Here is a 26,618-nt window from a genome sequence, read left to right on the forward strand (position 1 = left end):
GCCGTTAGAGTGCCTCACTAAGGTGAGGAAAATGACATATCTGCATTCTAGAAACACTGTGATGCTGAGGCCTTCACATGTGTTTATATACACAACTAACTTTAAAATGTACGTATGTGTGTGTGTGTATATATATATATATATATATATATATATATATATATATATATATATATATATATATATATATATGTCCAACATCTTTCTCTTCCCTTCCTTCCTCCACTCTTTTGAAGTTGCGCATGAACAGACAAGCATCAAAACGTTCTCAGAAAACCTCCTATTGCTTTCTTGTTGATTTTTCTTTCAAGTTTATTTTCAAACGCTATTCTTAGTCAATGGATGGCAGCACATATCGAGGATTTGCAATGCAATTGCTGCACCCACACCTTTCTCAGAATTCTTGGTGTGTTGGGCGGTCATGCCTTTGTATTTGTCCCCGGTCCAAAAGCACTCGTCCCCTAGTGTACAACAGATTTCGCGTGAAAGACTGACCTTCTGCCCACACGTCATGACTCAATCTGTATACAAAAGGCAATCCGCGGAACACTTCCTGTGTGAGCATTCTTGTGTTTGTTGGCATAATGGAGAGCTTGTGCAAGTCATACGAGGGGAATACCTTTACTTCTGTATGTTTCCCCTCCTAATCTCCCTTTTCCATTTCATTCTACTATTTCCAAATTGCCTCTTTTGTTTCTTGTGATCTAGTGTCCCATTCTTTGCTTTCTGTCCTCTACACCCAGGCAAGCACACATTAATTATACAGTAAGAATGCAATTCTTTTCGGGGCACAGCCTCCATGTAAGTTTGCTTTTTCCTTCCACTATTACATGTAACTGTCACAAATAATTTTTTCTTCCATGTATTTGGAGACTGCTTGCCAAACCAGAGCTTACCACATTGGCTTTTTCCCATATTGTACTGATTAGTTTACCAACCACTTTATAGAAATGCAATGATCTGAAAAATAATGTTTTAACCATAGTATATTCTTTTTAATTGGTTTGGGGGCACAGAATTATATCAACATATAATTGGATCTTCATTGATTATTGAACATTGAATGGATCATTGAATGGATTTAATTTTTTTTCTGACGTAGGGTGCGTTGAAAGTGTTGTGATTTTAAATATTGCATGCATGAGCGTGGCATTTGCTGAAATCTGATATATCCATGAAAGCTTAATGTCAAAATAACACATTGAGATCTGTTAATTAGTCATAGTTCATTTTTTGTTTTTAATCAAATTATTTTTTTTCTCCACCTCTCTTTTTATGCTTCCTATAATTTGGATTGTATGACTTGTTTTTTTTCTTTCCTTAAATGAATGTTAATCACACACTGAAGTGGACACCGATTGGTCGTCATTGGGTTTGGCATAACTTAAGACCCGCTCCCGTTGTGGGTGGGAGGGCAAGGTCAGAAGCAGAATACGGAAGAGCCTGTGAAAGTGGTCACTTCGATAGAGTGATATGCATTCTTTGTAAGAATGAGCTTACTACAGAAGCAGCTCAAGTTGAGCATAACACACGAATCCATTGTATAGCATTTACATTAGCATGGCTCTTTGCCAAACTAAATTCAAGTACACCCAGCATTTGAGCAAGGTGCCGACACACAGGATGGCTGATGTTTTGTTTTAATGTTATTTTCTAACAATTGATTGTTAAAAAAGAGATTGACAAAAGAAAATAGCACCATTCCTCGAAACTGAAGGTGGCAGCCGTGACTACCCGGGATTAGTCTCATCTACAGCATAAATTACATGGTTACACTTTCATCTGCTAGTCTGTTAAGGAAAATAAATGACAGAGGCCACTTTTTTTGTAGGTGCATCTTTAATTCAAAAAAAGGGTAAGTTTAAAGGTAGGTAAGATTAAAAAGAGATTCATTAGATCAACTAATTTCAGATCTCAATTGGGTAATCTCTCGTGTCATCTGATTTCTGTTGAATGCTTGTCTGCCACTGCCAGAAGATGACAGCTGTGTGCAATGATGCCAGAACGTTTTCCAACGATGCCAGGGATAATATTTTTTTGTTTACACAGATTCTGTTTGTCCTCTCCAGACTGAGCTGAGTGAACAAAGCAGATCAGAATATTTTTCCAGAGAGGAAGAAATCCAAGAGCCTTTCAACTGCGCAAAAATAAAGAAGGCTGCGCTTCAAAAGATGTAAGTATGATCTAATCAGAACTTTCCAACCCCTCTAATCAGACGGGATGCTCAAGTGTCTGCTTGTGTTTTTCAGAGCCCAAAAATCGAATGTCCAGCTCGAGCGCCGGGATGCCGTTGCGGGAGAAGAACAAACTGAGCAAAGAGAGCGAAGAGGGGAAGGTGACGTTCCGCACTCAAGCTCAATAGCTAGGGTGTCCGGCGCTGGAAGCACGCCCCCTGGGAACATAGAGCAACAGGCACCATGCTCCAACGCCGTGATTCAGAACCAAGGCATGACCCATCCTGTTTCTTCAATCTTGGTTTCTCATGAAATCGGTCCAGGGATCAGGCGGAGCAAGAGGAGTAAACCCGGCGATTCAGAAGACCCTCGCCCACTCAAGGCCAAGAGGACAGGCCCGGACACACCTCCAGCCGCAACGCAACCCCGCGCCAGCGAGCGCTTCACGCAAATATCCGAACATGAACCGCTTGCTCCGCCGCCCCTTCCCTCAGACGAAAGCGAGGCAGAGTCCAAGGCTTTCCCAGTCTCCGAGTGCAAGAAAACCACAGTGGAAGTAGAGCTGCTTACTCCAGGGAAACGGGACCAGAGACTCCCCCTCGCAAGCAATAACACAGCACAGACGAAGCAAAACAGGCCGGCCGCAAGTCGGAGGGGCCTATCTGTCAAGCTTGCATCCTCGGGCTCCTCTATTAGTTCCAGATCCGCGGGCGGCGAAGAGGGAAGTGAAAATGTGCCCAGAACCTCCAGATTACGACGACTGAAGAGGTCCTGAGGGGGACAGGGGAGCTACAGTAAAAATGCCTGACGCCATCCAGATCGAAACGGAATTGTGTCAGGCCCCATCACCCCCTCCCCACTCTCACATTTGTACACACACATGGCCTTTTACTACAATTACTATTCTTCTCACACAAAGCCACACATGCTGATCCAATACAGAGCACATAATTGATACATGAGCGTTGTGAGTTATGTTTTGTCAAATACTTGAAACAGACTTCGCCTCCACCCATAAGTAGTGGTGGTCAAGAGAGGCTTGCAAATGAAAGTCAAAAACCCTTAATTGGAGTTTAGACTCGGGTTTTGTGTTGAAGATTGGGGATTTCAGACAGGCAGGAGCCATGCAGTACGTCATGGCTTTTAGGCTGAAATACTGGCTCCCATGTGTCTGTAAACTGTCCGCTTTCCCTGCTCGAGCTTTGCTGTGATTGATTGCCGTTTCCAGATTTATTTCGTCTGTTTGTTTTTTCTTTCTTTTTATTTGTTATTTTTTTTGTTAGAGCATTTTCATTCATACGTAGTTCCCATTCATACTCATTTCTGTCCTCAGGATTGGAAACGCACAAAATATGCACAAATGGGCCTAGTACCGCATCTCATGTGACCGGCCCTGACAAAATGCTCTACGACTACGTGTGCCTAAAAGTGGAAATGGAGTTATTCGTATATTTGTGATGTCCGCATCACTTTTTTTCACCTGATTGGGAAGATACAGAGTACTGATTGGATAATGCTCTCTGTTTCAAGGACAGAAAAAAAGCGTGTTCAAGTTGTCTTTTTTAAAATGTATTTATTTACTGGAATTTTCTTTACAAAAATGTACAACACCTTTTACATGGCTAAAACATTGCCTAAAACATTTAAATAGTCCCTCAATAGCTTCATTTACTTTGGCTGTTTTTGGATATGTTGCCATGATGTGTATAGTACAGATGAATATTTTCTGCACTACACAAAGATACACATATTCTAGCCCTTAAAACTTACAACAAAAAAATTCCAACCTTATCATTTCTCCCCGATTCCGATCGGCTGAAAATACCTACCACTAATTTGAATTCTACACTTAATTTCCTTTAAAATTATATTTTTTGATATGTGGCAATGATCTTTTCATCCTCCCAGTTAATAGTGTTGATATTACCTTTTATTTTAATCCAATTTAATACACCATTAAGTGGGCCACGCACGGTTCTTTTGTCACTGGTCCTGGCCGTGTCAACGTTGGAAAACGTTCCATGAAATGACTAACTGCATTGAGAAGTGATCAAAACGTTACCTTGGTTATTTATTTTCTTGTATTTTTTCCCACATAATATTGTGAGATAGTTGTTTTAAATGCATTGAATTAAAAGTAGAAATAGACCGGTTGCAGAGAATACGTGGTTCAGATGATCTATTACATTTACTGGTGTCCGAAACCCAAGACGACATTGTAAACAACTTGTATGTAAGTCAGTGTTCTGTTTGATTTTGTGCTGCAGGCTAATAATATGGCGTATTTTTTACTTGTGTTATTTATGCGCAATTATGTAAAGAAATGTTGTTTGAGGATTGCAGGGGTAAGGAATTTGCTGTATTCGTGGAGAAGTCTCATGATCGATAGTTTTGTCCAAACGATCAGAATTTGTCATTTACGCAAAATTTTATCCGTGCAAATGTGGATCACATGATTTTATTTTGGTGTCTGCAGTGCTGAAATGCACAGCAGATGCACACTATTGAAGTATTGTAAGATTTTTTTTAAGTCCCGAGGCATTTAGCTCCATTAAGAGATCAAGCTCCTCAATCTGTGCCAGTTGAGCGTTTGTCAAGAGCCACACATCCCCCAAGAGCTCAAGGTAACGACAGCTCAAGAAGCACCCTGAACCCAATTTAAAACGTAAGATGCTCTACTTGATAACATGTCACCCTATAATATACTCTTTTAATAAACCTGTTTTACTGGACTGACGTTTTATGATCTGAATAAATCCGTTTTTTTCCCAGGAAAAAAAAGGGAAACTCTGACAGGCACGTAAATTGCACGGTTGTCATTGGAAAACAACCATGATGATATACGATGAAGATCTGTTCAATGTCTCGCTCAAGCGTTCCAGGAGGCTCAAAGCACATTGACAGTCAAAGTCTGCCCAACACTAAGCAGTGGTGACTTCCTCAGAAGGAGCTGCTGTAATTGGAGCTGAATAACCTAGAGAGGCCAAATCTTGTAAAGAATGAGCAAATATGGTATTTTTGAGAAACTCTCCCAAGTGTTCGAAGCTTTTATAGGTTTTAAGTTGTTCTCAAGAGGTGGTGCTAATCTCTCGCATTGGTTTTAATCCTTAACAGAATCTGCAAAAGCATAACAACTCTCCAAAGGCTCTCGAGATTGCCAGTCTGAAAGGTTTTATTAAATCCGACAAAGGCAATATTGTTTAGGAAATGTTAGGCTTGTAATGTGCCATCTGCATGAGACTGGCCCACCACCCCAAGCAAAAATCGATGCAGATACACGTTGTGGTTCATTTGTGCCGTAAGAAATTTCATTTATTTTTTTTGATCTACAAAAACTTTCATTTTCACTGTAGAAAATCTTTTTATAGTGATGACAGTTTCATGCTGCCACCACATTTGCCTCTTCTGCTGATGGGGATTTTTTTTTTTTTTTTTTTTTTACTGTATACTTTGTGACGAAAAAAAAACGCTTTTTTTTACATTACTGTACCGTACTGTTTATTGCCTGTCTTTTTATTTTGGTTTGGTTTTGTTTTTATACACCTTTAGAATGTGTCTTATTTAAAACGCCCTCTTATACATACTGTAGTTTAAAAAAAAAAAGCCTCATAACAAAAGGTCATTTTTTTTTCCATTGGACTACTTTTTTAAATGCCTTAGTTATTGGTCGTTTGCAAAAAACAATGTATTTTTATGAGCAATTTACTAAACACTTTACGGAATTAAAAATAAAACTTCCTGGGGGAGGGGGCAGCCTAGATACGCTACACAAAAATTCAGTTTTTCAAAAAGCCAGTTCACAGTAGATTGTAGATTTATTTCGGGAGCTGTACTGTTCTGCTTGGTTCCAGCACTTCTGAAAATCCCCCCAGGCCAGAGATCCTCCAACAAATTTCACAGTGCATGCGAGACATGGCGGCTTGTGAAATGGAATGGAATTCAACAAACACTGGAACACAACGGCTGCCAGATATTGTATGTCCACATGCTTAATTATTTTCCCGTACTGTAGCTGTGAATGCATTCAAATCCCTAAGAGACTGACGTCAACATCACTCCAGAACAAAGACATCTTTAATTCTCTTTTCATACAAAATATTTAATAAATACAACTTTCAAAAATATATTGCCAGATCAACACATTTTCTCAAGTTCAAACAAGACAAAAACGGACAAAAATGTTGCCATGATCTCAAAAGCTAACAAATGAGATAAACATGTTTGTCTTTGAAGAGCCTCATGAAGACCGATGCAAACGTTGATTTGTGTCGGGGGGGGGGGGGCGTCTATTTCATGTGCTTCTACAGTGTTCCCATCGCCAATCGACTTTTCAAGTACTCACAGTCTAGCTTATGAGATCACGCTGACTCATGCGGATGGGAATCCTCGCTGGTCGTGGTCATGTGACCCACCTTGTCACGTCCGTGGAGCTGGACTGCGTTTGAAACTTTTGAGGCTGCTTGAGGACATTTTTGTTCCCTTACTGATATACTGTCTGACGGCAAGCAATATGTCTGCCATCGTGTCCACTTCTCGCAGCAAGCGGCCTTTATTTATCCGCACTTGCGTTCAGTCAACGTCCTGGCAACAAATAAATGAAATGTCAACCGTGTAAAAAATACCAACAAAAAAAATCTCGGGCCAAGAGCGCCCATAGTTTGTCTGAAATTCTGACATAATTCTGACATTTGGCTTTATAGAACGCATCGGAGGAAACGGTCCTTGAAAGAAATGGAAGCTTCCGCAGCTATCAAAACCTTCAAACTAGACAGAACATATAAATAAAAAGGAATGATATCTTAAGGCTCTTGATTATTAAATTAATAAATCAAATATACACAATGATTAATAAAAAAAAATGTACATATCGACATGTTCTAAATCAACATAAATTCTTCATATTGGCAGCAATTGCTGACATTAAACCCGCCCTGTCCCCGTCTCCACCTCCCACCCTCCCCCCAAAATAAAAATAAATAATAAAGTTGATCTTTTTTTCTTTTTTCCTCATTTGACAGTGGCGAAGTCTAAAGCTCAAAAAAAGGCACTTTCCCCAAAACGGTACTAGAGAGAATTCAAAGAACACACACTAAGATGATTAGCTCTAGTGCTGAACACAACAGGGTTGTTTTAGTCATTGTACAACAATTACAACAGGAGCCCATTCCATGTGTCCACTAAATTAAAAAAAAAAAAAAAAAAAGAAAGGGGCGGGGCGGGGCAGGCTGGGGGTGGGACTGAAATGTAGAGGAGTCAACTTAAACATTCTACAGTGAAACGTATACCAGTGCCTTGTGTTTCCAGCCAACCAAAGCAACCGTCACTGCCAGTGTAAGCCAGCTTGTCAAAACTTAAATTAACACGGGCAAAAAAAGGAAAATACTGCGGGGTCGCCAATGACATGACAGTTTAGCAACTAGGCATGCCAGAGCTTTCCCCCGGTTCACCCACCGCCGGGGCGCGAAGACGTTCAAGGCTCGGTTGCACAGCAACACAGCTGTCCGCTATACTATGTAGTCCATTCTGTTTATGCTGTTTGCCGTCTCCAAGTCTCTGTTGTCCTGTTTATTAGTCCAATTTGGGTGTTTGGACGCGGAGTTGGGGCCGGAGACCTTCTCGTCCCGCTCCACCAGCGTGTACGCCGGCTGTTTGGCGAAGCGGCCCTTCTGGAGGTGCCTCTCCTTGTCGTCCTCGTCCCCCTCGGGGTGATTTGTCCTTATATTGGCAATGATGGAGTTCTTGTTTTCGTAGTCTTTGATGGCCACCGAGAGGCCCACGTGCTTCTCGATGGGGTTCTTGATCTGGTTCAGCTGCTCGCGCACGTTGTTGGTGGTGTTGTCCTCCGAGCCGGCGGCCGCCGCGCCGCCCCCGCCCCCGGGGCTGCTCTGTTTCCGCCGCCGGCGCATGCACCACAGCAAGAGGGAGATGAGCAGGAGGACCCAGAGGACGATGAAGACGGAGCTGAGGAGGGGCACCAAGTAGTCTGGAGACACCAGAAATTTAACGGTCAGCCAAAAAGGATAACGGGACTTTTAACGCATGGCCCACGCTCCTCGCCGGCGCAACCTGACCTCGCGGGCGGGGGAGGGGATTCTTTTAGCTGTCAGCCCGTTGATGAATGGCGGACATGTGCGAGTCTTACCAGCCCGACCAAACGCAAAGCTCTTCCCGCCCGTAGTTTGGACTACATTCTTTTTAAAACTCAATTACTCCTGACGTGACGTAGCAGTCAGCGGCAGGAATGCGCCGCCGCTGCCCCGTTTGAATTTAAACGTACAAGTGTCTGCGTGTCTGACAAAAAGCTCAGGGGGATGTGTGTGTTTGTGCTGCAGCGTCGTACCAGTTTTGCTTGGGCTTGGCACGCGCACCTCCACGATGGAAGCAATGATGGTGTTGTTCCCGTTGCGTTTGCTAACCAGGTCGATTATCCGCTCGGTGATCTCCTTTATTGGGCTCCCGTCCAAACGATGGTCCTCTGTTGACTACGTGATCGGGGGGAGGAAAAAAAAAATGTAAAAAAGAATTAGCTTCCACTTGTCTGCCAGGTACATCGGATTGCATCATTCTTATCAAACCGGCGACGGCGCGTTTCAACCTGAAGACGGCACACCGACGCCGAGCGCCGTCAATCAAATTCCACTAATAGCTTTCACTTTGACGACAAGGGGGGACGAGCTACTCACGATGCAGACGTGGATCTCGTTGCTGGCCGAGAATGACGGGTCACAGGTTATGGACACGGAATGCTCCAAGGAGAAATTCTTCACCACGTACAAGCGCCTCAGCTGGTTGCACACGTTCTCCACCGTCAAGCTCTGCACGCCCTGGGGAACAAATATGAGGCAAATGTTCAGGCATATAGAAGCAGAGGGCAACAAGGAAGTGGGTGAGTGTGGGGTTGTTGACTTGATTTTAGCCCACAAATGTATGATGTCAGCTTCTATCTGCTGTTTACATGAGTGATGATTCCATGTGGCCATAATCTAATCTGATTCAGGGCTTAATACGCCCCCCCCCCCCCCCCCCCCAAAAAAAAAAAAAGAAAAAAAGGCAAGCCCAGCTCACTCTAGTCAAGATGTCCTTGTTGAAAGTGAAGGTGATGTTGGCGCAGCTATTGTCCTGGTAGCTGGAGCCGGGGTGACATTTGGGGCTCGGCGGGAGCGAGTTGGAGCGCCAGCACTCCCCGAGTCCGAGACAGGGCTTGACAAAACAGTGGCCCTCCCTGATGGGGAGGCAGCTCTGGCCTGAAGGACAGCCGCCTCGAACTGGGGCGCCGACATGGCAAGTCATTGGACCGCACCACATCTGGAGAGAATAGAATGACACCAGATGAAGCAATACCGGCCGTAACAGTAATTACACAATGAACCGTATTTGATATTTTCAGTTTTTCCGTCTCATTGCTAAATCAAATTGGAGAAAGAGAGATCCTCTTTCTTTTAGATTTTTTATGGCTGGTAAAAATGACTTTTACGATTAAAGGGTCAATGTGTAAGATTTAGACCGTTTTTCATTACGGACAGCAGGAGGTGCTGCATTTACCATTGTCTGTAGCTACAACAGACACAGCAGCCTCCGGAGGAGTGCCACCCCTCATCTAATATAATTCAATCATAACTAGACCTAAGGTTATATTGAAAACATACTGTTGGTTGTTAAGACCACATTTATTTGCAAGTTTTTGAAATTTATAATGAAAAATGGTTGTCCCTTCAATTAAGTTTCTGTGTAAATAAGGGAACCTGGATAGCAGTTCAATTCTCTTCACTGGTTTCAATGGCCGATGTGTAGTACCAGTCAAAAGTTTGGAAACATTTTACCTTGCTTCACACGACGTCAACTCATTAATTAGGTCTTAAAAAAAATTAAACTACTAGGTGCATTCAAACACCGGCAGACAGACATTTCAAAATCAGACTGAAGAAAAAAAAAATCCAATGCATTCAACGTAAAAACAGCAAATGTCTGAACAATGTGGGCTTCCCTATTAATCTCTAAAAGCTGACATATCAGGAATAAATTACGTTTAATATTTTACTTAATTACAACAAATGGTCCATCTGTTCACTTTTGTTTACAATAGCTAATAAAATAATGACTTTTGTCTTCCATTCTGGTGGTTGGTATGTCAATGAGTCAAAATAAAGAATAGACCTGCCTTTGTTCTTTTTGTACCACCAAAAAGTTAACACATTTAATTAAGTCTCCTGCCATGAAGTGGTGCGCGGAAAAGTTGATTTACTTATTTTGAAATTTTGTGCTTCTCCTTTTCAGTTGCAGCCAACCGTTTTCATTTTGGTGCATCCCTGCATGTAAAGCATCCCTCCCTTTATTTACCCTCACTCAACGCTTAGATGGGAAGTAGAAATGCACGGCCTCGTCTGTTATCAAATGACTCATCCTCCTCCAGCGCGAGCGTGGGAGATGAGAAAGTGTGGCACAAGACCAATGCCATTGTGTTTCCTCTCAAAACAAATGACATCACCGCAGTGGAGAATGTGACACCGCAGAGCAAAGCTGCTCCACATGACTGAATATTAGTGGCCCGACCTAAGATCTTTTTCCGCTTGCCTCACACCCACTCGGAGTCCGCTTCTAATCCTGTCATTGTTCACGCACACGTTCTCCCAATAGACAACATTAACACTCGGTGACACGCGCGTGGTCCATGCTTCGCATACCTTTGTGCATACGACTTTCCCGTTGGAACAGTGGCAAGTGTTGCAGTCTTCATCCCATTTGACCCCATCTGAGATCGCGTGTCCGTTAACTGAGCAGGCTTTTCTGGTCACTGCGATGAAGAGGAGAAAGAGACGGGGGAAAATGAAGAACATGCGTGAGACTGGGTTTGATGAGGAGCCCGTTTCATTGAAAACAACATGTACCTTCTTGACAGTGTGCCCCGCTTCTGTCTGGCGGGCACAGGCACCGATAGCCGTTGATTTCATCGACGCAGGTTGAGCCGAAGGAGCACGGGGAGGACTGGCACTCGTTGATATCTGCGTGGAGGAGAGGAGAACGGGCTCCTTAGTGGCATAAATGCATCCAGACAGAGTGCAAGCATTGAGGATAATCAGTCCGCAAACAACTCTAATTCTCTGGCTAGGTTCACTGAGGTCATGTGTCATTTAAGCAGACCTCAACAAAAAAAGTTAATTTGAAAAAAAAAAAAAAAAAAAGGCAAACTTGCATTTAACGGGCTCGGATACGCCTCCCCCCACCTTACTGGGCTTGAAAAGCAGCATCGCTCGCAAGTATGCGGGAGTTACAGGCCGGACTTAACGGAACAAAGGGCTCGCAATGGGAAAGAATGTGGCCATCTGAAAGCCTTTAAGAGGGAAAACAATCTGTGTAATCAGTGTCAGAGAGCATGGCTGATTAGCTGTTGGCACACTAAGCCGCTTTCCCCCGGGGACAGCAGTGGGGCCTGGTGGAGTGACACCGAAATGGCTCGGCCTGGCCCGGGGCCCAACGCCCAGATAATTGGCCGGCTAGACCGGGCCTTTGTAGCGAGCCCGTCGCCCGCCCGCGCTATATATGGACGGCCCTGACGCGGATCAGGGACGAGCGATACAGGCGAGTCGGGAGGACGCGGGGTTTAATACTCACTGATCCGACAGTCTGGACCTGCGAAGCCCGGGGCGCACTCGCAGCGGTACCAGTTGTCTCCGTCTACGCAAGTTCCACTGTTGTAGCTGTAGGAGAGAAGGAAGCTTATTTTTAGTGACGCACCCTTTTCCTCTGTTCCCAAGAATATAAAAAAGTTAGCACAAGGGTTTCAATTACATTTCAAGGCTCAAATTTTAGTTCCTCCCGGGGACCCAAAATCACAATGACATATTACCTTTATGTCAACATATAATCAATTATTACAGGGATAATGCCGAGTTTTCATTGGCACTGTCAGAGAGGTATTAATTTCATAACTTTCAATAGAGCCAGTGTTTTATGTTGAGCGTAACGGAATTATAATTGAAACTACTGCAGTGATGCAAATTGTCATATTGTTGCTGGTTGGTGTTAACCAGACAGTGGTGGTAATATGATAACAATATATCCCACTTAGCATCCTGATGCTGTCACCTAAAAGTTGTTTTAAGTTTGAACTCTTCACACATATGGGTCATTTTGGTTTTTCCCTCTATGGTTATTGGGGAAACCACCATTCAATATAGGCGCAAACTATATTTTCATTTACAACACACAGTGCATCAGAGCTTAGTGAGCGGCAGCTAACTCTCCCCGCGGTCCCGAGGCCCCCCCCCTCCCAAAATGTTTCCTTAAAGGGCCAGTCTCAGTCTGTCTTGTCATCCTCTCACGCATCCGCTCACACTCCACCCTCCTCCCCCGCATGTATGTCTCCACACAGCTCTCTCACTCATGGAACCAAGAGCACCGCCTATAAGAGTCATGAAGAGTTGTTGCCAAAACACCCTGATACAATGCCATGACTCCAACTTCATTTGCAGCTGAACAAGACGAGTATTAACAGGCTGTTAGATTGCTTGAGCGTGGGAGTTTTATTGTGGTACATGCTGCTGTAAAGTGGTGACGAGTCTTTTGAAAAAATTAAATAAAATCCCTGAAAGACTGAAATTGTGCATAAAGCGTGCAGAAGTGAACACTGCATACTGTAAAAATAAAGGCAAATCAAGTCACAATTTTTCTTGACAATAAATAACATTCTATGTGTCTCCATTAGTCTAAACACTAGACCTTCATTTAGACTTGAAAATGCCATCAGAATTGCTCAAGACTCAAGTAACTTAGTTTAGTCGTGTAACGTTTGCAAGCTGAGCCGTGTTTGGGCATTACCCGAGCCCCGAACAACTGTGACGTCGTATTCCGTCAACAGATTGTAACAAAATGAGACATATAAAAAGGGGTGTATTTGGCTACTTAATTCAAATTCCCCGATCGCATTGAATATCTTATTGTGAAGAATTTTTTTGACTCAATTTATCTTTGTTATACACTTCAACTTACCATGGGTGCGGACTGCAGTCATTGGTGTCTGAAAGAGAGAGTAGAAAGTAATAAGCATGGTGTTTTATTTATTTTTTTTTTTGGTCAAGGTGTTTGGTACACAAAATGGCAAAGAGCACACCCGGGCGTGTGTGTGCACAGGGCCCGGGCTCCCATTCAGCCCAATAGTTGTGTCTTATTAACCGCAGTGTTAGAGCTCACTCCTCCCTTCCACCGCCGTCACCACAACAACTACACACACCCAGATTCACAACCGCACTCTCCCCCCGCCTCCTTTTGTTTTTTTTGTTGTTTTTTTTCCCCTCAAATGTTGGGGAATTTCGGTTTCAGAGTGCACGAGCTGAGGGGCAGGGCGGCCGGTGAAAGAGAGCAGGACTGCAGAACAAGCAGACATGTCACTGTTTGGACAGGAATGCAACAAGGAGAGTGGAGGGAAGGGGTGCGATTTTGGACAAGGGGGAGAAACATCTGTCTCCACTTTCCGAAGGTTGAGCCCCTGTTCTCTCCCTCCTCTTTCTCGACTCATGGCCGACTGCGGCCATTTTTTTTTTTTTAATTTAAACACCATACAGGACGTCTATCTCAGGGTTTGTCCATAGGGTTTATTTTTTCCTTTGGTGTGTGTGCTAATTCCAGACCATTACGAGGATTCATATGATCGACATAAGGACCCGACCGATTTGTTGGCCGGCTGATAAAATCAGCCAATTAGGTCTCTGCAAACATTGGCCAAATTGCCCGATATCTGATTATTAGTTTAACATTTTACCATTTACGTAGTTAAGAAGTTGGACACAAGTAACACTGGTGTCATTATTTAAGATTCAAAATTCAAAGAGTTTATTGTCATATGAACTGTGTTGAAACAAGTTTCTCCGTGCAATGAAATTCTTACTTTGCTGTCCAAATGAATGTCGTAAAAACAAACAAACAAACAAACAAACAAAAACAAACTAAGTCAAAACAGTATGACTGAACATGATTTCAATATGCAGACGCCTGTCCCACAGCTGACAGTGCTTGTCATAGTACAAGCGAAGCGCAAAGGAACTGTTGATTGATCTCAGATACAGGATCGTTTTGAGTTAAGGGAAAGGGGGAAAAAAAAATCTGTGGTTTTTAGGGTCTCATGAGACAGACTGCACTAGTTTCTGATGTCATGTTTGGTGAAAACTAGACATTGCTCATCACCTGACCAATACATGGTGGTGGCAGCATCATGCTATGGGGAAATTTTCCAGTGGTAGGAACAAGTAATCCAAGTACGCAGCAATGTATAGACACACTCTATATCAAGAACAGCAAAAAAAAAAAAAAAAAAAAACTGCAACAAAGCCATATTTAGGCTTCATATTCAAATACACTTGGAATAGCTAACTACAGTACAGAGCACTTAGCTAAGACAGAATACCTACCAACATGTAATTTGAGGGTCTGTAAAATGATTTTTGGTCCCAACGCATGTTTTTTCTCAGCTCTCATCAGATCAGGTCAAATATAATTTGTTGTATTTGTGTCAGAAGTAGGGCTGGGTGGTATGGCCCGAAAATAAAATATATATTTTTTTGCGATCTTAATTGACGTACTTAAAGTACGTAAGTAAGTAAGTATTTGGCTTGATTAATTTGAAAATAAATACTGTGAATGCATTCATATTAATGCTACAATTACTAATTTTATAGATGTTTCATACATTCAAATCTTTTTTCTTTGATTTAGATTTTTTTTCCACCATTTTTTCCCCTTTTCTTATACTCTTGCACACAATTGAATGCCATAAAACAAACCCAGATTTACATACACCGAAATGCATGCCACTGAGTATGTAAAAATAAAGAAATTAAAGAGACAAACTGTTTGCCCTTTTCGAAAACTTTGAAAGCATAACTGTGTTGAGTATAAGTCAGCTACATACCATGCAATTTGACCAGTTAAATAATAAGCGCATAGACTTACTTTGGGTGCACGTGGGACCCTCCCAGCCTTCCTTGCAGACGCAGGAGAAAGACTCCCCTGTCACCACACAGGTACCGCCATTCTCACAAGGATTTGGAAGACAACTTGAGTTCTTAGCTGAAAGAAAACAAACAAATTAAGCGCATAGTTATGTCTGGGGCGACTTGGAAGCTTATCAGAAGAGCAATCTTAAGTTACACAGGGTGCGCCATCCTGACTTCAACATCGCGGCACATTGCTATTGGACTATTTTGACCAGGGTTCCCGTTCTGGGGGAAGTCCGCATTCCAAAACATTGAAGGGGTATTGTTAGCGCAATGGGGGTATTTGAGCATCTGTCTGTCAGCACACACGGGAGGGCAAAAAGGGCAGAGACAGAAAGAGCGTTGACAGAGTGAAGGGCTAAAATCTGCTTTTGGCTTTGCGGCAAGAGGGGGATCTACCACACAAGAGACTTTTTCCCCAGAGTGCTGCCGTGTTGGGACTTACCTATGTTGCATGTTGTCCCCTCCCACCCTGGTGAGCACTTGCACTGGAACGCGTTGCCTTCATCATGGCAGGTGCCTCCGTTGTTGCAAGTGGCTTCGTCGCATTGACTTTCGCCTGGAGGGAGCGTTTACACATGTTGAGTTTGATGAAACTACAAGGGTCTAAATGATCATAATGCTAACAATTTACAGTAGCTAAAATACACAAGTAACACTGGGCTCATTACTTATTTCACAGAATATACCATAACCTTAATAAGGGTCATTATATGGACCTTTCATTCAAAACTTAATTTTTTTATAAATGTCATGTAAGTTGTACAAGGAATTGACCTGGTTGCCACGATTTTACAACCAACAATGTGACTGTTAAAAGTTAAAAAAAGCATCACATACTATATAAATACTATATAAAATACTATATAATACTATATAATAACATAAATGTGTCAAAAGCCTCCTTTAGCCAAACAATTGGAAAAATAGAATGGGGACTGAACGTCTGGATTCTTAAAAAGATGTAACAAAAACATCTTTGGGATTGAATAAGTTGAACATACTTTTTTCCTCTCGTTGGATATTTGTGTGTCATTTATGAATTTACTCTGACTGCATTCTATTTGGTGTTCCGTAGAAAATTTTAATGTAACGATCATACCATCATACAAAATTGGAATTCATTACATACACTTTTAAAGAAAATGCTAATTATTACAAAAATATATCGAAAATGAGTGTAATATATAATATATATATATATATATATATATATATATATATATATATATATATATATATATATATATATATATATATATATACTGCCTCTGAAGTATGTATGTATGTATGTACAGTCCGGCCCAGTTATTATGGGCTAAGCACCTAAATCAGCATAAACCTCAAGCTTGCACAGGCAAGCAACACGTGTGCACAGGGAAAGAAAGGGGGGACAAAATAATAATACAGAAGGGCGGGATCTTACGGGAGTGGCACGTTTTTCCCTTCCAGCCATTCTTGCACTCGCAAAGGAAATCAGTCACCAGGTCCCGACACGTTCCGCCATTATGACAGGGGTTGGTGCTGCAGTCATCAATGTCTGGTGCCGCATAGGAGACGGGTGGAATTAATGTGCCGCGCCTCAAAAGCATCGTTCAATAGTCTTTGATGTCGCAGTTACTGTATGTACTCACTGATTTCACAGTGGTCGCCCTCCCAGCCATCAGCGCAGATACACTGGTACACGCTAACTTTGTCAATGCAGGTGCCGCCATTGCGGCACGGGCTGCTCTCACAGTCATTGATATCTGGCGTTCAAGAAAAGAAAAAAACAAAAGAGGAATATGAGCTGACATTATTATGATTAATGATATGATGTATTGACGGTTCTTACTCTCGTGGCAGTATGTTCCTCTGAATCCTTCTTGACATTCGCAGCTGAACTGGCCACCAGCTTGACTCCGGCACCGGCCATGAGGGCCACACACATTGGAAGAAATGTAGCGCTCGCCTCCCGGTGTACTGTTTGATGCCACTGCGACCGTGCAACTGTCTATCACTGCACACAGACGGAGGCAGCGGCGCATAACCAACTCAACCCAACATAAAAAGATGGCTTACAGATCCACTGACCGAAATTCAAAGTCACATCACAGAATTGTGTAAAAAGAAAAAGATAAGACACTTACATAGGTCAATCAATAAGGAAATGGACTAGTAAACTCAGTTCCCTCTTAATCTTAACAAGGGATGAGCAACTGGTAAATTTGGGAGTGGATGGATTATAAACATGTTTGCTACTTCAAACATGTTTGCTACTTCAATGTAACCTGTCGCACACTCACAATTCAATACCCAACTACCACCGTAGTATATGCTGGTTTTTGCTTTTTGCAAGACAGCTCGGTTTCTATGTTCAGCGGATAATAGGACTGGATCATGTTTAATAATTTTCAAAGCTAATTTGTCAGATAAAGACCCCTAAATGTCACTTTCCTTCACTGACCCATGGCGGGAGAATTCCTACTCATTGCTTCACGATCAGCACTCGCCCCACCCAATCTGAAGAAACACTGGGTGATTGCTTTGTTTGCGTCGTGACATCACTAACCGGGGAACGCCCTCATTCCTCCCCTATACCACCTGTGCAGACTCAATACGCACCCACACTCTCATAGCAGTCAATGGAAAGAACGAGGGGCTTTGAAATGGAATTCAGGACAAACTTTGTAACAGCATAGTGTGACAATTTTGAGAGGGTTGATTTTTGTGTCATGGTAATTTTCATGCACAAGACCTCTTTGCAACTGAAGAAAAAAAACATCACAGAATGTGGTTGCATTGTTGAAGGGCGGATCTTTTATACAAGCGGTGAGCCCAAAATAAGCTAGTGTGTGCTGTTCACACACAAAAATGACAAGATCCTGAATGCATATATTTGGTCCAAGTTTAAAAAGGCCTTTTTTTCCCTTCATAAATATGCATGGGCCAATGTGGCCCTCGGTAGCACTAATGAAAAAATGTAGCCCGTCCCATCATTTAAGTTGACCACCGATGATTGAGGCATTAGCTGCGATTCTCCAGCTGCGTGGGACCAATTGGAAAGCAATTTCATGACTGAACTGAGTTATGAGGAACTCCGTGTGGATATCGGTGTCCAAGTCTCCTTGCCAATTCTCTCTGCATATAATGCTAAAAGGAAACAGTAGAAAAAATATTTAAATTGTTATGATACCATAAACAATTCCACAGTGATCCGGCCACTCTGCACCGAAATCCTTTCCCTTCCACTTGTCTGATCAGGTTAGGCGGGTGGGCCGAATGTGCTCCCCTGTAATCACTTAATTCTTGCCAAGAGCAGAAAGAATCTCACCGTCTGGTATCTGACTCCGTGGTTGGTCCCCTCACTCAATTAGACACACACATGCACACACAATGCGCGGATTCATCGAAGAGGAAAAAGAAGCGTTCGCCCACCAAGTCATTCCCACACAGACCCATGTGCCTTTTACCAGATTTTCATGGGAATCGACAGAAAAGATTTGTGGGCGAGATGGAGGTGGAGCGTGATCACCTTGGCCAAGAAAATTGAGCACAGGAAAAAAAGAAAAAGAAAAAAACAGGTATCGCACTCATGGGAAGGATATAGTTCTCTATCTTCATTTATCCAGCGTATATAAAAATGCGTATCCTTTTACAGGAAATTCCAGAAAAAGGCTTGTGGCTCGGAGAAGGGCGAGGGACGTACCTTTACACGTAGTGGTGCGACAGTGGTCTTTGAGGTGAGAGCAGTTCTTGCCCTCATAGTCCTCCGGACAGGCGCAGAAGTAGTCGGTGGCCAGGTTGAAGCACGGCGCTCCATTCTGACACGGGTCGGGCGAGCAGTAATCGATATCCAGCTGGAGCGGGAAAAGTATAGAATATTGAGAGAGGGCTAAACCTGATATCTGACAAAGTTTCTGCTACACTAAACAGAACAAAAAGCCGCAGCATCCTCCCTACAGGCCGTGCCAGGAAACAATACACACGCAAAGTACGCGGAGGAAGGGGGAAAAACAAGGCAGAGACATAGGAGCCGTCCTCAGAGTCTGGGCCTCAGCGCCGAGGAATGCGTCCCACTTAAGCCAGGGGAAGCTTCCACAAAGCGTTCCCTTTCAAAAAATATTGCAGGGCAGCCATGTAGGAGGGTGGGAACACACCGTGACGCCGGCGGACGCCGGCCCACGTGTTGGCGCAGAGGATGGCGGCCGTCTTACCTGGCAGAGATTTCCTGAAAATCTGGCCAGACAAAGACAGTGGAAGCCGTTGACGTCGTCCTGACAGCGCCCGCCGTTCAGACACGGCGAGCTCGCGCACTCGTCGATGTCCCTCTCGCAGTGCTCGCCGGCGAAACCCGGGGGGCACACACAGCGATAGCCGTTCACCAGGTCCTGGTTGTATCAAGAATATTCAAATGCCACCATTTAGTGCTTTGAATACAGAAAGAATACTGGAACCTGCTTTTGTTTTTTTTGTAGAAAAAATCTCAAAATCACAGGAATTTCAAAACAAAACGGAATATACTTCATTTTAACTGTTAGTTGATTTTTTTTTTTATTGCTGTTTCCAGTTGAAGAGGGATTTGATGGGAAGAAAAATATTGTAATACTATCCAAAGAAGGAGAAGCAGCTCTACTATTCAAAACACAGCGTTTGGATCATTGTTGCGTTTGTGTCATCTGAATTAAGCAGCGAAATCCTCCTAGTTTTTATTCATTTCAGTGGGCAGCCATTATGCTCAAGTATTAAACAATCACGGCTCATAGCTTGCAAACATCACATGACCAAACTTGGAAAAGAAGTAAGTTGTGATAGGTCAATACAAGAGAAACTGTGACAATTTCAGTTGTGGCAAAGTGGCTGCACATAGAGATTGGTTAAAAGAGGAATTATGCTGCTTCACTCGGATTTCACAAACAGTATTAATCCGAACGTTAAACTGGTAGGGGCATAAATGAACACATTTTGGGGGGTTTTTGGAGGGGGGGGTGAATTTCCCTTTGAGAAAAACTAAGTTTTAGGCCTGACTGACAAATTTTTTTTAAAAAAAGAAAAAAAAACAGCATTCGTTTCCTTCAGATGCATTAAAAAAGGTGTCAATTATATGCAGATTTTCATTATTCACGAGCCGGCCTGGCACCTATTTTCCTCGAATAGCAGGGGTCAGCAGTAATAAACTGTTTAAAGCAACAACTTTGCTTTTCATTTCACATACTGTATTGGATGGCACAATTATTAAAGTTATAAGAACATTAATTCTTGTCATTTGTTTAGTCATTTTACACATATATGCTCCATTTATGTTGAACTGTCCATTTTACTTTTTTTAGGTGTATAAAATAGTGGCGTCCAGGTCAATTCTTGACACAACTGTCTTGCGTTGCTCAACTAAGTATTGCTTGTAAACATGAAGTGTTGCTTTGTTTTGAATGACAGGTCTGCTGTCCTCAACACATTTCATGGTTGGGGTACATAAAAGTAAAAGTAATCATCTCAATATTTTTGGCCAATGTTTAATCGAGCCCTAATACTTTTTAACTGGACTTACGTGTATCCAAAATGAAAAGAACCAAACAATTGAGCTTTAGTGCCCCACAAAAATGTGTGGTTCATGTAAAATTTTAGGGAACTAATGAACGAGGCAATCCTTCAAACGAAGCATAACTCTCAAAATGGGTTGGACACATACCTTGCAGATGCCCCCGTTTTGGCACTGGTCCGTGCAGTCGTTTATATCTACGTGGGAAAAACAACATTAAGAGTCGAATCTGCAAACAGTGGATAAAGTGAAGTTCATGAAACTGTGTAGTATTGTTGGGGTGAAGAAGCGAGACGTGGCGGCAGAACCAGTAAAGAGAGCACAGAGTATTGAGCAATCTGCTTCTGTGGCCAAACGAAACTAGTCCTGGGATTGTGTTAAAACCACAGATCTTTGGTAGGGCTGCAGGGGCCAACACATTTGTGTTGCTATTTTACTTTTCATATTTGAACAAGGCAGGAGTTTTATTCGGCCGCTGTGGCAGGCCCAGAATGAGATAAAAAAATAAAATAAAATAAAAAAAAAGGCAGGGCTGCCGGCGGGGTCCACAGCTGCAGCTGACAGCTGTCAACTTACTGACGTCGCAGTTCTGCCCCGTCCAACCAGGGCTGCATTCACAGAAGTATCCGCCAATCAGGTTGCGGCACGAGTTGGCATTCACGCAGGGCTTGGCGTCACATTCGTTGGCATCTAGTGGGGGGGATTGAGGAGGGGCCACACAGGATGTTGGGTTGGTATTTACAGTGCATGTGCAGTTGACAGCTATGCAGTGGCACAGTAAAGTAAAAGAGTGCAGTGATAGGCTCACCTATCAAACACGTCTTCCCAGTCCACTGCGACGGACAAAGACACTTGTAGCCGTTGACCAGATCTTGGCAGGTCCCTCCGTGATTACAAGGGTTTGGAGAGCAGTCGTCGATGTCTGCATGGGAGAATTCAGGTTATCTGGCAAGGTACACTACTTAGGACATAAGTCTTGGGACACACCAAGTAATACAAATCCTGTATCTGTTACTCTTAACTCATTCACTTCCAGCCCGATAAAAAAAGATCTTTGAAAGTTATTGCCGTCTAAAAGTTGTTCTTCCCTATTATTTTCTGATATTCTGATATTTCAATTTTCAATTAATATTTTTAAACCTAGTTTTTGACTAAAAATAAAATCATAAATGATTATAAGTATTATCTATAATTATATTGATTTTTTTTTTTTTTTTGCATATATTAAAGTTGATGTTTTTATCACTCGGTAACCAACAGAAATGCATCTTTGACAGCTATAGCAGTCAATGGCAGTGAATGAGTTATGGTAATTTAACAAATTTACTTCAGAAATGTGTGTCCAAACTAGTGAGAAGCTACAATAGAAATTGTGATTCAGGCCAGAGATCTACAATCCTGCACACAGGTATAGTTGGGCTGCAACTATTTTAATATTTTAACAAATCAATACATTTGTAGATTACATTTTCAATTAATCAATGAAATAAAATCCAAACTTGTATTAAAAAATAGTCTTATTTGACATTGACAGGGTAGAAAATAGACAAGCATAATGTACTTATTTAGTTACAGGCAAAATGTTTGATCACAGTATTATTCCAACGAAAAGCAAATGCTTTATTGTGCTTTCTTTCTGATTCTTTCTGAGTCTGTTGATCAGACTGCTTTCACAGAAGACTATAGAAATCTGAGGATATTTACCAGCGGACAATTTTGCATTATGATTACCATAAATACTTATCTATTTCTCCCAGAGAGTAGAAGCCATTATAGCAACTAAACTGAGAGATCCGGCTCTCAATTTCATATTTTCTAAGTGCCATGAGTCCCAAAACATTTGTCCTTGTATTTTTTTTTTTTTTTTTTTAAGAGGGCAGGGTGTGCCAAGGCTGCAAGTGCACGTCTTACTCACTGAGAGTGCAGGAAGGGCCGCTCCAGCCTGGCACACAATGACATTCATAACCGTGACTGGTTTCTGAGCAGCTCCCGCCATTTGAGCAGGGATTGGACAAACAGGCATGTTCCGCTAGAAAGCAAAAAGAAAGGTTACACAATTACTCATAAGACCAACACACCCTTCTGACTCATTCCACCACACCTCCAATTAAGCTTTCCTTTTCTGTAATTACTTCTCTTTGAATAGGACCGTTCAATTCAAAATAAAACATTTCCACCCTAAACATTAGATAGAAAATCATCTGCAGTTCTTGCCAGCGACCCGTGCATTAAACACAACACCTCCGCTTATCACCAAACTCCCACCTCCAATCTCTCACTCATTACTCGTCTGACAGGCAGGGCAGCCAGGAAATGGTCTTTCATGCAAAGTTGACCTGACCAACGCACTGTGACTTCCCAATGACTGCCCGCCAATCTCTTCCTGAGTGGGGGCACCCGATGAGATTGGAGGGAGAGCAAAGCGATTATAGGGGGTTTGTGGGAGAGAGGAAGAAAAAAAAAAAAAAAGCGTCCCCCTGAGCTACTTTATTACGAGCAAGTTTGGAATGGGCCGAATGGTAAATGAATCTCAATTGAACGATTTACTCCGGGGGTGACGAGGCAATCGAGCTGATCAGCGAATGAGGAGGTAGGAGGACATTCTGCTCCAACATGTCGACGTGGCCCCCTCCAACGCACACCTCCAGTCACAGAGGGCACGGTTTCCTGACATGTCGGCAGTTAAGCTGTCAGCACCCCGCGAGGCTCGCATTTAATGAGCAAAGTACCATCATCTCCATGGTAAGTGTTTGCAGCAGCTGAACATTAGCAATACTGTCTGCTTCTAAGGGGGAAAGGGGTAACGTGACGATCGGCCCCGGAGGATCACACTGAGGATTACCTGATTTTTGGTGTTGTGACATGGATTACTGCAGACTCAGATGTATCTGATTGCAGACTCTACCCACATTCGTTCTGGCGTCAACACAACCTCACAACTAGAGATAAAATCTTTCATCAACTCCACCAGGGAGAAAATTCGTTTTTTGCCGCAGACTGTTAGAATCTTATGACCAGTGTTGGGCAAGTTATTTCAAAACTGTAATGCATTATTTATTACTTATTACTGTCATTTCAAAGTAATGAGTTACACCACAATATTACTGTATTTGAAATGTAACGCATTACACGACTATGGCATTACTAATTACTCCACCGACATAAGTGGAAATACGGATTTACCATAAATAAATGTAGCTCATTATGCTACGCTCATTACACAGCCAGTGAAAGGTTGGCTTAAGCCTGAAAACAGTACAAATTGTTTAATCTGTATTGTTTTGTAAACCTAAATCTTTTGCATTTTAATCCCTTATTACTTAGTTTCACAACATAGTGATGTATTGCTTATGCTTTAGGCAAAAAAGTTAGTGGATTCCACTTTTTCAATGTTAATATTTAAATTCAAGTTCAGTCGGCTTGGTTAGGGACAGACGTTTTGGTGGGGCTAACGTGAGCAGCTAGGCTACATCATTATTGGTTTTAATGTACGGTTTAATGTGAGTTTTTGTATCCATTTTGATACACATTGACCGCAACTATTTATAGACTATTTTTAATAGCAATTGTACAGTGAAAATTAACGTTAGCTTACCTTGTCATTATTGCTAGTTGCGACAGGGATCTTGCTGACAAGGTTTCCAAATGCTGGTGAATCCACTGTGGATTTCCTTACGGATCTCCTAACCTCTTGATGTCGAAGTGGCATCCCTCAGCGAGAGAGCACAACCCTCTGCGTGGTTTCTTTGGGCTAACTTCACGTTACTATGGCACCGCTCTAAATGCATTACTGGTCCTATTTCGGAGTGGACAGCTTTTCAGGTGTCGCACATAACGTGCACCTAACGATTATATTCTTCTTGTCTTTATCTCTGACAAACTGAAAGTAATGGCCGTATGTCCATCTTGTGTACATATTGTCTATATTCAACATGCCGTTTCATCTCAGCTGCAGTAGATTCGCAAGTAAATATTTTGTTGAGTTATTGCGTTTTCTCCTCCGATCCCATGGTGCTTTTGGCAAATTTTTGGCAATTGTGTGTAATATTACATTAGTGCGTTACAGCAAAAAGTAATGCCTTACAGTAATTACATTACTTTTGTGATGCATTATTCCCAACACTGCTTATTGTGAGTAAAGAATTACTAAAGGCCAAAGGAGGGCGAAATAGATTGGTTTGGCAATGGCAAAAGTCACACTTCAGTGTTGGCTGAAGGATTTTCTTTCCAGCACTTAGGGCAGTCGTTCCGTGGAGCTTTATGACCATGACCCCAAACAAAGGGGTGGTTACTCTATGTGCAAAACACTAACATCCTGGAAATAAGAACACGCAAGTATGTTTCCATACTGAGCAAGATACAGTAGTTGTATTACTAACCTTTGAACTGGTGCTCCTAACTGTTTCAGTTTGTCAAACCACACAGGGCTTGCTAACACACTTTTGTGAGGAGGTACAGCATGACCATATTTGCTGATGTATACATCACAATTTGCATCCCGTAATTGACAAAATTAAACAAAAATAAAGAAATATAACTGCATGGCATGACTCATAATGTTATTCTTGTTCGGTTTTTAACACCTGTTTAAGGGGGTTTAATTTATAAGTGCTCCAGTTTTTGTATGAAATGTTATATGAATAATACAGTATATACACCATAGACATGTTTATTCCTTATTTTGATAATTTTGTCAGATGAATCCCTACAATAAAAGACAGAAGTTACTTAGTTAGTTATTGTAGACATAGGAGGGCCATGTATTGTAATTAATGAAAATAAAGTATTTTAACCATCATCATTCTTCTTGATGCATGTCAGCTTTTATAGAATGATACACAATGCATTGTACTTGCGATTATTAACGTTTAAAGCATGAAGAATGAAGAATTTTCTGGGTTTTAAATGTCAACTAGCATTTGAGTACACCATGTTGCCAAGTCTTTTCTTTTTTTTTTTTAATGTCTTTAAATCAACAATTGAATAGGATTTGTTTTAATGGCAGTGTGTTAAAATTAGTGAATCCACTAACATGTGATGGCAATAAAAACAGAGTGGTTAGGACTCAAGTTAGCCACACTGCAACCACAGCTACCAAAGCCAACTTTAAAATAAAAGCATACTAGGGCTATCTATTGACGTCATTTTGAAGTTGGCCTTCACAACATGCTGTTTGTGTGTGATGTGCTGTTGTATCTTCCTTGGTAGGTCTTTTTTCATAGTGCGTATCACGTAAGGACATAGATGTGACACCATTCAAATAAATATATCCTAATTAAAACAAGTACTCGCACCATGCAACTGGACAAAATTTTCTTCAGTGCACACGGTAAAGTTGAATGCTCATGCGGGTGAATCAGTCACAGTGTGGAGCCCAAAAAGAAATTGGAAAGAACAGTGGATAGGATTTAGGAGGGGCGGGGCGCCACCTTTAAATGAATGTAGAGTAACAGAGGAAAACACTGCACTTTCATTCCTAACTTCTAGATGTGTCGTGACTTTGTTGCGTATTTGCCTTCTCTTTTCTAGTCAAACGTGACAATAAACACAGCTTGAACATCAACACCACTTTATCCTTCTGCCGATATAATCCTCGTGACAAATATGTTATGACTAGTTAAAATTTTAACCATTTTACTTCCTGGGGCTTGCCAACAAGCTCTTTACTAGCACTTTCATAAGCAGCATCACACAAAAGTCAACCACAGCATGAGCAGCAATGTCAACTCGAGCGATATGAATAGAGGGATTTTAAGATTAAGACTTAAAATATTAAACAAGATCAGGCAGAGTCCACTTATTATTTCAACATTTTAAAATGATTTATACCTTTCATACTTTGAAATGTCAAGTCAAACACCACACCCGCACATCTTGTTTTCTTGTCAACCAAATTACCACAATTATGACATAAAAGAAACACTCCACGGGGTATCTAAT

At 42.0% G+C, this 26,618-nt stretch overlaps 2 protein-coding genes across 2 annotated transcripts in view; one reads left to right on the forward strand and one right to left on the reverse strand.

The window, feature by feature from the left end:
- Positions 1-4,843, forward strand: part of slx4ip (SLX4 interacting protein) — a 30,413-nt gene extending 25,570 nt beyond the window's left edge. Inside the window, exons 7-8 of the mRNA XM_088421172.1 lie at positions 2,070-2,173; positions 2,250-4,843. Of these exons, the coding sequence (XP_088277298.1) occupies positions 2,070-2,173; positions 2,250-2,949 (804 nt within the window). The 3' untranslated portion in view covers positions 2,950-4,843. The remainder of the gene's footprint in view (positions 1-2,069; positions 2,174-2,249) is intronic.
- Positions 4,844-6,230: 1,387 nt separating this feature from the next.
- jag1b (jagged canonical Notch ligand 1b) overlaps positions 6,231-26,618 on the reverse strand; it is a 38,254-nt gene continuing 17,866 nt past the window's right edge. Inside the window, exons 8-26 of the mRNA XM_088421171.1 lie at positions 22,594-22,707; positions 21,487-21,600; positions 21,255-21,368; positions 20,829-20,875; positions 19,357-19,530; positions 18,849-18,999; positions 16,995-17,159; positions 16,795-16,908; positions 16,587-16,700; positions 15,606-15,719; positions 15,117-15,233; positions 13,161-13,188; positions 11,784-11,869; positions 11,060-11,173; positions 10,856-10,965; positions 9,240-9,479; positions 8,858-8,998; positions 8,515-8,656; positions 6,231-8,157 (exon numbers count right to left, since the gene is read on the reverse strand). Of these exons, the coding sequence (XP_088277297.1) occupies positions 7,679-8,157; positions 8,515-8,656; positions 8,858-8,998; positions 9,240-9,479; positions 10,856-10,965; positions 11,060-11,173; positions 11,784-11,869; positions 13,161-13,188; positions 15,117-15,233; positions 15,606-15,719; positions 16,587-16,700; positions 16,795-16,908; positions 16,995-17,159; positions 18,849-18,999; positions 19,357-19,530; positions 20,829-20,875; positions 21,255-21,368; positions 21,487-21,600; positions 22,594-22,707 (2,678 nt within the window). The 3' untranslated portion in view covers positions 6,231-7,678. The remainder of the gene's footprint in view (positions 8,158-8,514; positions 8,657-8,857; positions 8,999-9,239; positions 9,480-10,855; positions 10,966-11,059; positions 11,174-11,783; positions 11,870-13,160; positions 13,189-15,116; positions 15,234-15,605; positions 15,720-16,586; positions 16,701-16,794; positions 16,909-16,994; positions 17,160-18,848; positions 19,000-19,356; positions 19,531-20,828; positions 20,876-21,254; positions 21,369-21,486; positions 21,601-22,593; positions 22,708-26,618) is intronic.

Source organism: Hippichthys cyanospilos, chromosome 8, assembly GCF_059441005.1.
Source record: "Hippichthys cyanospilos isolate Australia breed blue-spotted pipefish chromosome 8, RoL_Hcya_1.0, whole genome shotgun sequence".
Taxonomy (NCBI): Eukaryota; Metazoa; Chordata; class Actinopteri; order Syngnathiformes; family Syngnathidae; genus Hippichthys; species Hippichthys cyanospilos.